Source organism: Lolium perenne, chromosome 7, assembly GCF_019359855.2.
Source record: "Lolium perenne isolate Kyuss_39 chromosome 7, Kyuss_2.0, whole genome shotgun sequence".
In the NCBI taxonomy this organism is placed as follows: domain Eukaryota; kingdom Viridiplantae; phylum Streptophyta; class Magnoliopsida; order Poales; family Poaceae; genus Lolium; species Lolium perenne.
The window spans coordinates 196,020,235-196,033,460 of record NC_067250.2 but is presented as its reverse complement, the minus strand read 5'-3'; the positions used below and the strand labels follow the sequence as shown (position 1 = coordinate 196,033,460).

General features: G+C 42.3%; 2 protein-coding genes across 2 annotated transcripts; one reads left to right on the top strand and one right to left on the bottom strand.

Annotated features, from left to right (window-relative positions):
* The first annotated feature begins 8,578 nt into the window (after positions 1–8,578).
* On the top strand, positions 8,579–10,601 carry LOC127314580 (putative FBD-associated F-box protein At5g56440). The gene is made up of 3 exons (XM_051345074.2): positions 8,579–9,641; positions 9,726–9,860; positions 10,018–10,601. Exons 1-3 carry the CDS (start codon positions 8,646–8,648, stop codon positions 10,372–10,374), a joined length of 1,488 nt encoding a protein of 495 aa, XP_051201034.1. The 5' UTR covers positions 8,579–8,645; the 3' UTR covers positions 10,375–10,601.
* A 1,044-nt stretch (positions 10,602–11,645) lies between these two features.
* LOC127314581 (uncharacterized) lies at positions 11,646–12,518 on the bottom strand. Its single transcript, XM_051345075.2, has 2 exons — positions 12,180–12,518; positions 11,646–12,052 (listed from the first exon to the last, which is right to left on the bottom strand). Exons 1-2 carry the CDS (start codon positions 12,395–12,397, stop codon positions 12,007–12,009), a joined length of 264 nt encoding a protein of 87 aa, XP_051201035.1. The 5' UTR covers positions 12,398–12,518; the 3' UTR covers positions 11,646–12,006.
* Positions 12,519–13,226: the final 708 nt, after the last annotated feature.

Sequence of the window (13,226 nt, the reverse complement as noted above, 5' to 3'; positions counted from 1 at the left end):
CAGATCATCTAGCAGTCCTCCATCCATCAGGTACAACAAGAACACCACCCAGTTAGTCTGGAAACCAGCAGAAGCAGCGAGGAGGAGAAGGAATGTCACAAGAAGAAGAGTACCACAGTAGCAAGAAGAACCAGCTACCAAGCTACAAAGTGCATCAGGTAGAAATCCAAGGATAAGATAAATAGATCATGTAGTATCTGTTCTTAGCTTTCACATGATCACACGAGGGGAAAATAAAAGGGTAATATGCAAAACCAGTAGATCCATCTACCCTTCCAATAGATTTTTATCTAGGTGGATTGGAAGAATCTATTTCTCTCAGATTTGGCATAGAAGTGCTATGCCCAGTTCATCACTGAGAATCTTATAAAATCGTAAATAGTATATATGTTCTTATCAAAAGGAAGTGCCCAAGCCTTTGCATCATAGGCTGGGCCAAGATATCAAGCTCAACATCTGTTCTTATCAGTAATAGATAGAAAGAAATATGCATGAGAGAGGGGAGCTAGTTCACCTAGCTTTAGCTAGTGATCCCTGGTAGAACCAGGAGCTCATAACCTAACCACATACAGAGAGGATAGCAAGGTCCCTGTGAGTAAGCCAACAAATAAATCATGTCTAGGAATAATCAAGTATATACTTTGCATAGCACATAAAAGTATCTGTTACATAACACATGGTAATAATCAGTGGATCAATGAAGCATCTTGATCCAATAGCCAAGCCATTTTGAATCAGCATACTAGCCACAAGCATACATCAAGTAAATTATCCAATAACACATAAATTAGATTAACATTTAACAAGCTTCAGAGAATTGCTTGGGGTTGAGGAAATGCTCTGAGGCCAACCAAGTAATCTCCAAGAAGAGCCATAATCAAATCAATCATTTATTTGCCATCCAGCCAACAAGCATCATGTTATTGCCAAGCAACACAAGTACTAACCATGACTTGCTTTTATAGCATATTTGAGCTTAATAGGGATTTAACAGCAGTAGAACTGAACTTCTTCAGTAAACAATACAGTAAACATGCAGTAGATAAGAGCTATTTCATAATCACAAAAAGCCAAACTATCTCTGGATGATTAGATCATCCAAAGTGAGATACCAACACTAGCACCAGTACTTGTATCTTAATATCTACATTGAAACAAAGCACCCCTCTATCATCATAAGATCTCAAGATGAGGCTTGTGCATAGATAAATAGAGTATAACTGAAATAGTTGGGTAAAGAGTAGTGCATATTCATTTTTCATCAACAATACGATAACTGAAACCATATGTGAGTTTGGATGATTAAATCATCCCATATGAGATACAACAGTCAGCAGCAGATTCATAGCAGCACCGCAAATTAGCACCAAGGTACACACAAGCACAGGATTTCCAGTTCATAGCCATAGAGCAAGAGAGAAAGAGAGGTTGAGCTCACAGTGCCATACAAGAAGTAGCGAAGTAGGCGATGTCGGGGTTGCGTCGGCGACACCGTCCAGCCGGCGTCGAGGATGCAGTAATCACCACCAACACCACACTGCTCCACCAGTACAACAGCACCACAAACCCCACACCACCAATTCACCGTCATGACAGCAGTCTCGCCACGGCGGCGACGGAAACACGCCGGCGACCGAGCCATCCGTGGGCTAGGGTTGCCGTGAGCCACGCGTGTGGGGAGGTGGCGGTGCCGAGGCAGCGGTAAATGGCAGGGAGGTCCGGGACGAAGCCACGCCGGGGAGCAGCGTCGTAGGAGAAGACCGGCGACGGCCAGAGCAGCAGCAGGCAACTGTAGAACTGCCGGTGACCACTAGGGTTTCCAGGGTCGTGGGCGAGCAACTGGGGCCATGGAAATCAAATCGAAGAGAGGGTTTCCAAGAGCATGAGGAGGCGGAGCAGATCCGGACTGCGGCGGCGCCGGAGTGGGCCGGAGGCAGCCGGGAGAGAGCGGCGACGCTGCAGAGGCATGGTTGTCACGAGAGAGAAAGGGGGTGGTGTGCGTGCGTATGGGAGAGGTGAGCAAGAGAGAAGGGTCGGGTCGGGGTCTTGCCCGTCCTCGACCAGGCCAACTAGATCGGAACAGGTTTGGGTCAAACCAATTGGGTCTGCCCATCTAAGCATTTAACTATTTTATTGATTTATCTTCTAAATAAATCAAGTCATGAGAAACTCCAAATATAAGAAAATTGTTCATAAAATTAAGAATGTCTAAATACAAGTGAAAACAGAAACAAATACTACAAAAGCCAAAGAAAAATAATATGAATTCTTCACTATTTCTAGAAATTCAATTCTTAAATCTTAAACTATTAAGACAGAAATATTAAAAAAATATAATCTTCTTATTTCTATTTTTCACATCAAGAACATAGTAAATATTACTTTGTATTAAAATTTTCATATAATACCACAATTGTTTCTTTATGATTAAGTTTAATCATATGAAAACCCTAATTGAACATTACTTCAACTATTGATTAAAAACCCTAAACCCTAATAGTAATTATCATACTTTATTAAGTCTTTTAAAAATAATAAATTGTCAAATCCAATATCATTTTCAATTCAAAGATATTAACAACTTCAACCCCATAATCAAATGAATACCTTAAGAATTACACCATAATTAGGAAACCCTAGTTCCATTATACATAAAGTAGTAGTTTCATCAATTTTATGTGGAACCTAAAAACCCTAATTCATTTAGAAACCCTAGGTCCACTATTTCATGTGAACCTTAATTTGTTTCTAAACCTAAACCCTAGGTTAGAACATGTGATCATTATACTTTGATTTCATTCATAGCTCCATAGTAGCAACTAAACAATTGCCAAGTCTTCATAAAATAATAAAGACCCATCTCTAATACACTGGTATTACATGTGTTCATGCCTAGCTGATCAAATAGGACCAACCCTAGTTCCTATCTTCTGAGACACCAACCTTAATCATTCCTATTTAGCATCACACCATGGTGATGAATCCTAATAGCAATCATACCTAATGTTTTGCATTACATACCATACTCCATTAAACCCTACTTGTGTGAGATACTTATGAACCATCCCATTTAAGAACCAACTATTCTCTACTTAGAGATCCAATAGCCAACCCAAGACAACCTCAACCTTAATTGTAATATGTCTTCCTACTTAAGCAATATGTTCTTCAAAAGTTATTCTTTTGAAGTAAATAAAGAATCATCATCAACCCTGCTTATAAGGACCTATAAACCCTAGCTAGCTATCACCAACAAGATGAACCAATCTTGATAGCAACCTTGTATGAATAATTGCTTAGGATGCCTAGGCTTAACTCAACCTTACCAGCCCTAGGTGTTGATGAATCCAACCTTATTGGGATTCATCTACTACTTACTCCAGAAACCAATTAGAACCATAGAAAACCATAGAACCCCACAAACCTAATTATCATACTTGTTCTTTATTAAATATCATGTTCTTCAAAAGTTATTCTTTTGAATTATAAAATAAGTAATCATCAACCATGCACTATAGGACATAAAATTGACAAATGCTCTTTACTTATTATATAACAACTATTCCTGGGTGTGTATGATTGTTACTATGCATTTTACCAATTGCTTATGATTCTAAAACAACACAACTCTGAATAAGAACCTTGTTTGTGAATCACTCTAAAAGTGCAACACACCCGAAACTAATCATTACAACTCACCAATCCTAAATCATTGGGGTTAGGTCACACTTAGAGCGATTGCATCTCATACTTATGCATTATTGCATCCTTGCCAATCTTTTACACATCGTCCTTACCGGACGATGATGCTATTTCAGAATTTGGAGTTATTGCGTATCGAAGACCTTGCCTGCATAATCTTGCAGTCAAGAAAGGCAAGTTCATCACTTGCTCATGTCATTTGAGTATTTTTAACAAATTACTTGCAAAGTACTATGTTTATCACTCTTGCATAAAAATCAAAACCACTATTTTCATAACTATGAATATGACTATGTGGTGGGCAATGGAACCATGGTATGTGTTGATATGGTGGAGGTTCCATTGCAATGGGTTTATATCCAACTAGGATTAAACAACAAATGTCGTCCAGTGATTCTTGTGCCGTAATACCCGTGTTAACCATAAGATCTGGAGTGGGACAGAGTAGTCAAAAGTGTTTCCACCTCTCGTACATCAACGGATGCGCTTACCGTAGACACTTGAACTCGAGGGACAAGCGGTGGGGTGGGGATCCCATTCTAATTCCCCACGGTAATGCAGTCTATGATGGGTTGCATTGGCTGGCGAAGGACCATGGTTGCGACCTGGTAGTTGTCGAGGTCGGAAGATATCCAAGTGATATAGCCCGGCGAGGACCCAATGTCGGATTTGCAACAAAGGGTGGGTGTGCGAGGTAGCGGAGGAACATGATTGGCTAGACCTTATACAGGGTCTCACACCAAAGGAAGTGTGGACGGGAAGATCACCCGGTTAGCACCAAGGTTAAGATCTCTTATGGGTAAAACAACACACCTCTGCAAAGTGTAATGAATCGTGACCTGTCACTCCCTGTTCCGGGATATGGAACTGCGAACGCTGCCGGAAAGGAACTCCATGAAGTTCTAGTAAACCGGTGAAGGCTGACGGACATAGTTCTTCTGAATAAAAGCAATCTTTTGAAGAAATGGTTATGAAAACCTGCATTGGTATTAGACTTTCTGGTCTAATGCTGTAGCTAGTGCATTAAACACCTCTTTCCTATAATGAACTTGTTGAGTACGCTCGTACTCATCCCACTCTTAAATCCCCTGCTTAGATATGGAGGCATCGAAGGAGGATCTACAGTGCAACTCGAAGACCGAGGAATCAACAACTACTTCACGGGACAGGATCCTGTCAGAAGAGTCAGATACCACATCCAAGAAGTATAATACCTAGAATAGCAATAGAAAGGAACTAGCTTCCTAAACCTAGCTCCTATTTAGCCAGAATCTATTCATAGCCTCTATAGCTAGTTAAATACTCTACAAATAGAGTTCGTGATTAGACTAGACTACGAGTCGTTCTTCTTGAATTTATTTGCAGTTTTACCTCATTATAAAGTAGGAGGCTATGATGATCTTATGTAACAGAGTCAATGTTGTAATTCTATAGACATGCCTTGGACCCGCATATGTTTCTGTTGTACCACTCTGAACGATATAATACTAGTGGAACGGTGTTTCATTGGTGTTATATCAGACTTGCATACTACACCATGCAGTGGTATGCTGGGTCACCACACCCTAGTTCCATTATAAGTAACATTATGGTTTCATAATTTCATGTGAACAATAAAACCCTAATACCATTAGGAACCCTAGCTCCATTACTTCATATGAACCCTAAATGGTTTCCAAACCTAAACCCCAATTTAACATGTGATCATGTTACTCCAATAGTAGTCATAGAGCCATAGTAGCAACTTAATATTTTCCATGACCACATAAAATGTAGTAACCTAACATTACTAAACTAGCATCACATGTGTTCATCTTAATCAAACCTAGATGATCAAATGAAACCAACCCTAGTTCCTATCCTTAGAGATATAATCCTTAATTAACCTTAATTAGCATCACACCATTGTGATGAACTCCAATAGCAACTATGCCCAATGTTTAAACTTACATACTATACTCCACTAAACCTACTAATGTTAGATAATTATGAACCATACTATGTAGAAACTAACTATTCCATACTTAGTGGATCTAATAGCAAACCCTAGAGAATCTCAACTTTAACTGAGATACTTCTTCTTACTTAAGTAATATGTTCTTCAAAAGTTATTCTTTTGAAGTAAATAAATAATCATCATTAACCCTGCTTATAAGGATCTATAAACCTTAACTAGCTATCACCAGCAAGATGAATCAAGCTTAATAGCAACCATGTATAAATAATTGCTTAGAATGCCTAAGCTTAACTCAACCTTACAAGCCTAAGTGTCGATGAATCCAACATTGTTGTGATCCATCTAATACTTACTCCAGAAACTAGTTGAAACCATAATAAACTATAGAAAACCACAAACCCAATTGTCTTACTTGTTCTTTATTAAAGAACATGTTCTCCAAAAGTTATTCTTTTGAAGAATATAACAAGCAACCATTAACCATGCATGACATAAAGTACTAAAATTGACAACTGTTCTTTACATATTAACATTATACCAACTCTCATTTCTTGTGTGCTCAATTGATTACTATGCTTTATTATATAACTTGTACATGATACCAACTAATCAAACCTTAATAAGAACCTTGTTTGTGAATCACTCTAAAAGTGCAACACACCCGGAACTAATCATTACAACTCACTAATCCTAAATCAACGGGGTTAGGTCACGCATAGAGCGATTGCATCTCATACTTATGCATTATTGCATCCTTGCCAATCTTTTAAACATCGTCCTTACCGGACGATGATGCTATTTCAGAATTTGAAGTTATTGCGTATCGAAGACCTTGCCTGCATAATCTTGCAGTCAAGAAAGGCAAGTTCATCGCTTGCTCATGTCATTTGAGTATTTTTACCAAATTACTTGCAAACTACTATACTTATCACTCTTGCATAAAAAGCAAAAGTACTATTTTCATAACTATGAATATGACTATGTGGTGGGCAATGGAACCATGGTATGTGTTGATATGGTGGAGGTTCCATTGCAATGGGTTTATATCCATCTAGGATTAACAACAAATGTCGTCCAGTGATTCTTGTGCCGTAATACCCGTGTTAACCATAAGATCTGCAGTGGGACGGAATAGTCAATTGTATTTCCACCTCTTGTACATCAACGGATGCGCTTTACCGTAGACACTTGTATTCCAAGGGGACAAGCGGTAGGGTGGGGAACCCGTTAAAGTCCCCACGGCATTGTCCGTAGACACTTGTAGCCCAAGGAGCAAGCGGTAGGTTGGGGAAACCTTAAGTCCCAACGGTATTGCGGTCTATGATGGGTTGCATCTACCGGCGAAGGAGTTTGGTTCGATCCCAGACTGTCGTCGTGGTCGGGGGCCATCCTTAATTGGTATAAGTACACCGGCGAGGACCCAGGGTCGGGGATGCAACAAAGGGTTGGTGTGCGAGGTAGCGGAGGAATATGATTGGCTATGACCTTATACCGGGCCTCACACCAAAGGAAGTGTGGACGGGTCATTCCCGGTTGGCACCAAGGTTAAGATCTCTTATGGGTAAAGCAACACACCTCTGCAGAGTGTAATGAATCGTGACCTGTCACTCCCTGTTCCGGGTTTTGGAACTGTGAACGCTGCCGGAAAGGAACTCCATGAAGTTCTAGTAAACCGGTGAAGGCTGACGGATATAGTTCTTCTGAATAAAAGTAACCTTTTGAAGAAATGGTTATGAAAACCTGCATTGGTATTAGACTTTCTGGTCTAATGCTGTAGCTAGTGCATTAAACACCTCTTCCCTATAATGAACTTGTTGAGTACGCTTGTACTCATCCCACTTTTAAATCCCCTGCTTAGATATAGAGGCCACGATGGAGGATCTACAGTACAACTCGAAGACCGAGGAGTCAACAACTACTTCAAGGGACAGGAACCTGTCAGAAGAGAAAAATACCACATCCAACAAGGATAAAACCTAGCTTAGCAATAGAAAGGAACTTGTTTCCTAAACCTAGCTCCTATTTAGCTATAATCTATTCTTAGCCTCTATCGCTAGTTAAATACTCTACAAATAGAGTTCGTGATAAGACTAGACTACGAGTCGTTCTTCTGGAGTTTAATTGCAGCTTTACCTCATTGTAAAGTAGGAGGGTGTGATGATCTTATGTAACAGAGACTGTATGTAATTCTATAGACATGCCTTGGACCCGCATATGTTTCTGTTGTACCACTCTAAGCGATATAATACTAATGGAACTGTGTTTCATTGGTGTTACATCAGACTTGCATACTACACCATGCAGTGGTATGCCGGGTCACCACAGGCACCATTCAAGTTCTTCATTGGCCTTCGTCTCGGCAATTCGCGTACTTCTTCATCAAATGCCTACCATCACCACCGCTCTTGGTTTTTCGATCGACTCTCAGAGTCCGAGAATTTCCTGTTGCGACTACGGAGGAATGTTAGGCAAACCAAATATGCCTAGAATATTCGGTTATACCTTGCCATACTTTGCGCTTGATATCTTGCATATAATCAGGCCATTATAGTTACGATTTGATTGTTTTCATGTATATCTTTTAATCAGTCTATAAATATGAGATATGAGGAAGCCCATGATCGTGTCTCTTTCGCATTCTATCAATTAACACCAATTACAATATTCCGTCAGGTGATAAATAAACAAGGAAAAGCGTGTAAACATTTAGGGAAACATATATTGCCATTTTACTCAGGATTTTTAGCAGCAGTTGCCCCTTTTCTTGTTGAATGTACAACCGTACAAATACCGTATGGTCATCCCCGCGCATACTTCTTTTGAAATCAAGTTGGGCGCCAAAATCCTGTCAGTTTCCGCTATTTCTTTACGTCCCGCTAGAATTAAGGAAAGATAGAACTGATCCGCCGAATCCCTCGCCCCCGCATTCTCCAACCCACTACCACCACCAAATCACGACGCAGCAAAACTATCCTACTCTGCAGCCATGGAGGCGCCGCCGCCGGCGGCGCACGCTCCAAAGAAGCGCAAGTTCGATCGAGTGGACGGCCAAGAATCGCCGGGGAGCAGCAGCGCCGGCCATGGAGTAAGCCTGGATTTCATCAACAACCTCCCCGACGCCGTCCTCTGCACCATCATCTCGCTCCTCCGCACCAAGGACGGCGCCCGCACGCAGGCCGTCTCCCGCCGTTGGCGTCCCCTCTGGCGCTCCGCGCCCCTCAACCTCGTCGCCGACTCTACCCTCTCTGGCCAGGAGCGCAAGCGCGTCGTCTACGTCTCCAAGATACTGGCCGAGCACCCTGGACCAGCCCTCCGCTTCGAGATCCCCTACATCCGCGAACGCTACTACTGCAAGACTGAATGCTGGCTTCGTTCCCAGGCCCTCACCAACCTCCAGGAGCTCGTCTTTGGCTACGACGCCGAGGACTCCTTGCCGTCCTCACGGCCCCTGCTACCACCGTCTGCGCTCTGCTTCGCGCCGACTCTCCACGTCGCCAGCTTCAGAGGCTGCCGTTTTCCCGACTTGCCTGCAGCACAGTCTCTGAATTTTCCGCACCTCAAGGAGCTGAGGCTGTCTAGGGTCACCATGTCAAACTTTTCCGCGCCGTCTCTGAATTTTCCGCACCTCAAGCAGCTCACCTTGTATGGGGTCAGCATCTCGGGTGACGCTCTCCACAGCATGCTCACTGGTTGCCTTTCCTTGGAAAGCCTTTTGCTGGAAAATAATGTCGGCATTGGCCGCCTCCGCATTAGCTCCTCGACTCTTAGGAGCATCGGCTTCTCCCCTCCTTACAAGGGCGAAGATGCTACTACTTTCCAAGAGTTGGTCATCGAGGATGCTCCTCGTCTTGAGAGATTGCTACCACTTAATCCAGACGATGGTCCGAGGACCATTCAGGTAATCCGAGCACCTAAACTGCAGGTACTAGGTTTACTGTCTGATGGCATATCCAAACTCCACATTGGAACCACTGTCTTTCAGGTAACAACAGCCTTCTCAAATCATCCAATCAGAATTCCTATATGCAGGTAAACTATACTTATATTTGTTTGTCATTTTCTTCAGGAAATGACTGCCATTAGCCTGACAACCACAATGCACACCATGAGGATTTTGGTTATTGATTCTATTGGCCCTAATCTTGATTCAGTAATTGGCTTTCTCAGGTGCTTCCCCTGCTTGGAGAGGCTGTATGTCATTGTGAGTATTCATATTTTGGTTGTTTCAATGTCAAACTCAGCATATCACTAACTTACGATATTAGGAGTATTAATGTGTTATATACTGTTCACCGCAGAAAAAAAGTATTATACTGCTAACCAACTGCTTTTATATTGTCTATTCTTTGCATCTCCAGTCGCACCTACGAAAGGAAATGAAAAATGTGCGGAAGTATGACCCACTGGATCCAATTCAATGCCTTGAGCGTCATCTAAAAAAAGTTGTGTTGAAGAACTACTTCGGCAACAGGCCAGATGTCAACTTTGCCAAGTTCTTTATTCTGAATGCAAAGGTGCTAGATGAAATGAATTTTGGAGTATTTACCAACTGCAACGATAAATGGATGTCTAATCAACACAGGCGGTTACAGTTGGACAATAGAGCATCCCGAAATGCTCGATTTGAATTCAAAAGTTCTTTCTGGAGTACTTTCACAAATAACAAGCATACCCACGATTTGGCAATGGCGGATCCCTTTGAGAACACCTTCTGATGATGCATTTGGTTCTCATTCAGAAGACTACGTTGCCTTTATATGTCTGCCTTCTAGACAAAATGATGCTGGATAGATGTTGAAGAGGTTTTTTCAGTAGTTTATTTCTTTTCAGCGCCTGAATGTTATTTTGTATCTTTCCTGTTTAGGTACTAGCGGTTGTTTCTTTTCTATTTGATGTCGTACTGTAAGATGTTAACACCAGCAGACATCAGCTATTATAGTTCTGTACTGGATACATTTGCTTTAACGAAAAAGCAGAGCTTTGTGCTTGTCTAAGTAATCAGTTATCTGAAGTTCCACTCTTTGCAATTCATGACACCTTTGCTAGCAAGTTATTAGTATCACTTCAAAATTACTAGCAGATAAACAAAATCGATGCAGCCTTACTTGTGCTAGTTTCAGGGAACAATGCATCGCTAATTTACATAACTGATGTATCCGTTGTTGGCCAAAATACTTATGAACTGAACACTGTCTCAAACCTTATTCAGGGAAGCTTTCATACATTCAACAGCTTATATAGATGGTTGGTTAAATTATTGTGTAGTCTATTTTCATCTATGTAAAACTGGAAGCACACATGTCTAGTTATTTTGTTCCTTTTTTTTGCGGGTGTCTACTGTCTAGTTATTTAGTTGGTTGCAGAATTTAATCAGCTCATATTTAGTTTGGACTTTTGGGGGCTTTGGTGCGTTAGGTGGCCTACTCTTCTGACTGCAGATTATTCTGTGGAACTTATCCATACATATGCCCTTCACTTTTTTTCCGTTAATTGCTTTGAGTTGGGTTGATTTCATTCATATCTTCAGGTTGTTAAAAAGAGAAATGCCCAAAGCAGTGTCGGAGTGAGCAGGATTTCTCAGGTTTTCGAATCCAAACCAAAGGACTGGCATGAACAGAATTTTTTTTGTGTGCAATTTGCCGTGAAGCTTTACCGGAGCCCCGGTGAAATTGGTGTACGTTGGGTTAGAATGTACTTATTGGTTGTCGCTTTCTTCAACCTCCAACCACCATGCTTTAAGGTGGCCGACTGCTGATGGCAAGTCTTGCACGGGGATAAAGCATCCCTCTAAACTCATCTGGTTGTGGTGATCTCCCTTTGATGAATCAAGAAGAAATCACATGGTTGAAAACTGAAGTTGATTAGGTGAGCAAATGAGCAAGATGCATGGTTCCCTCCACCCATTCCAAAGGAATTAACTGTACATCTACTCTTCATCCATGTTCATGTTTTGAGACGTGTAATGTACTACATGAGGTAATCAATATGATAACAACACAATCGTCTTCTAATCATATATAGAGAAGCTCAAAAGAGATCAGCTACTGATACAGAAACCATAACAATGTACGTAGTACATGAGATGGAGAAACATCACTAACATCACCATCCTACATATACATACACACCGAAACCAACTAATACTGTACTACTCAACAAAGAAACAAACGACTAGCCAATGGCATCGCCACACACAAAAAAGAAGAACGATCAACAAACAACTGATCAGACGCAGGACGACATGTCCAGGCTCCCGACCTGACCATAGATCAGCTATGAGCCTATGACGGACATTGATCACGACGACGAGCGTCAGCGTCAGCGTCGGCGTCAGACAGACTCGGTGATCAGAAACAGGCGTCGAGGAGGCAGCAGCAGCAGAGCGCCGCGCAGCTGCAAACAAAAAGAGAAGCAAACACAATCATCAGGCATCAGTTTAATCACGAAAGTATGACGACAGAGCCACGGGGCGGGATCAACGAAGCGGAGCGAGGATCCAGAACGGCAAAACAGAACTTACCATCCTCTCAAGAAGCCGCCGCCGCCGCCTCCATTGTGGTGGTGGTGATGGTGGTGGCCGTGGTGACCGCCGCGGCTGGTGGTGTCGGCAGCGCCGCCGGAAGCAGGATACTTCTGGTCGGCGTCGGCCTGCGGGTAGCCGGCCGGTGGTGGCGGCGCGACGTAGGCTTGCTGCTGGCCCTGCGGAGGGTACGCGGCGTTGCCCTGCTGGTAGCTCATGATCGACTTGCAGAGAGCACGCGCTAAGCAAGACTCGTGTGTTCTCCTCGAGCGATTAACGGATACGGATCGAGGAAGAGATGACGATGAAGAAGCTTTGATGCTGCACTATCCAGCGACTAATATGTGCATTTATAGGAGATTAGGAGGTGTACGCGAATACACGTTTGCTTAGACGCGTCGACTTGGGAGAAGAAGAGGAATCGAAAGGGAATAGCTGAAACCCCCGGACGGAGGGAACCCGTCGCTTTCAGGTGTGTTGCGCTTGCATGCCACCTCAATCCTTATTGGACTAGAAAAATGGAAGATATGTAGGAGTATCTGTTCTTTTCTTGGGGCCTCGAAGGCCTCATAAAATGCATTAAAAAGGAGCGCTGGGTTTACATGATACATAGAGTGACTCAAAGTATAATAGAAAATTACAGCATCGCCCTCTACTTTTGCAACAAGGACCCTGGCAACAAATTCGGAAACGCCATTAAGTCCTTCTCCACTGACACTGGCGAAAAGCTCGCCGCCACGACCACCCACTCCGTCATTGGGGACGATACCACTTAGTTATCAATATTGTTTTCTTGTGGTGCCGGTATATGGGGCGGCGCAAGACTCTCACAAGCATAATTTTCTATCGGAGTTAGTAAGAATGTGTGAAGCTGAGCCTTTACCGTTGTTGCTAGTTGGTGATTTTAATATCCTTAGGAGACCAGAGGAAAAAAGTAATGAGAACTATTATCCCCGGTGGCGTTTTATTTTTAATGTGATTATTAAGAATATTAACCTTAGGGTGATTGCGCTCTCGGGTCACCAATACACTTGGGCCAATCGTAGA

What these genes read in the sequence shown, in the direction of transcription:
- LOC127314580 (XM_051345074.2), top strand. Translation starts at nt 8,646, where the DNA reads ATGGAGGCGCCGCCGCCGGCGGCGCACGCTCCAAAGAAGCGCAAGTTC. An exon ending in TTGGAACCACTGTCTTTCAG is followed by an intron (nt 9,642 to 9,725) that starts GTAACAACAGCC and finishes CATTTTCTTCAG; the next exon opens with GAAATGACTGCCATTAGCCT. An exon ending in TGGAGAGGCTGTATGTCATT is followed by an intron (nt 9,861 to 10,017) that starts GTGAGTATTCAT and finishes TTGCATCTCCAG; the next exon opens with TCGCACCTACGAAAGGAAAT.
- LOC127314581 (XM_051345075.2), bottom strand. Translation starts at nt 12,397, where the DNA reads ATGAGCTACCAGCAGGGCAACGCCGCGTACCCTCCGCAGGGCCAGCAG. An exon ending in GGCGGCTTCTTGAGAGGATG is followed by an intron (nt 12,053 to 12,179) that starts GTAAGTTCTGTT and finishes TTTTGTTTGCAG; the next exon opens with CTGCGCGGCGCTCTGCTGCT.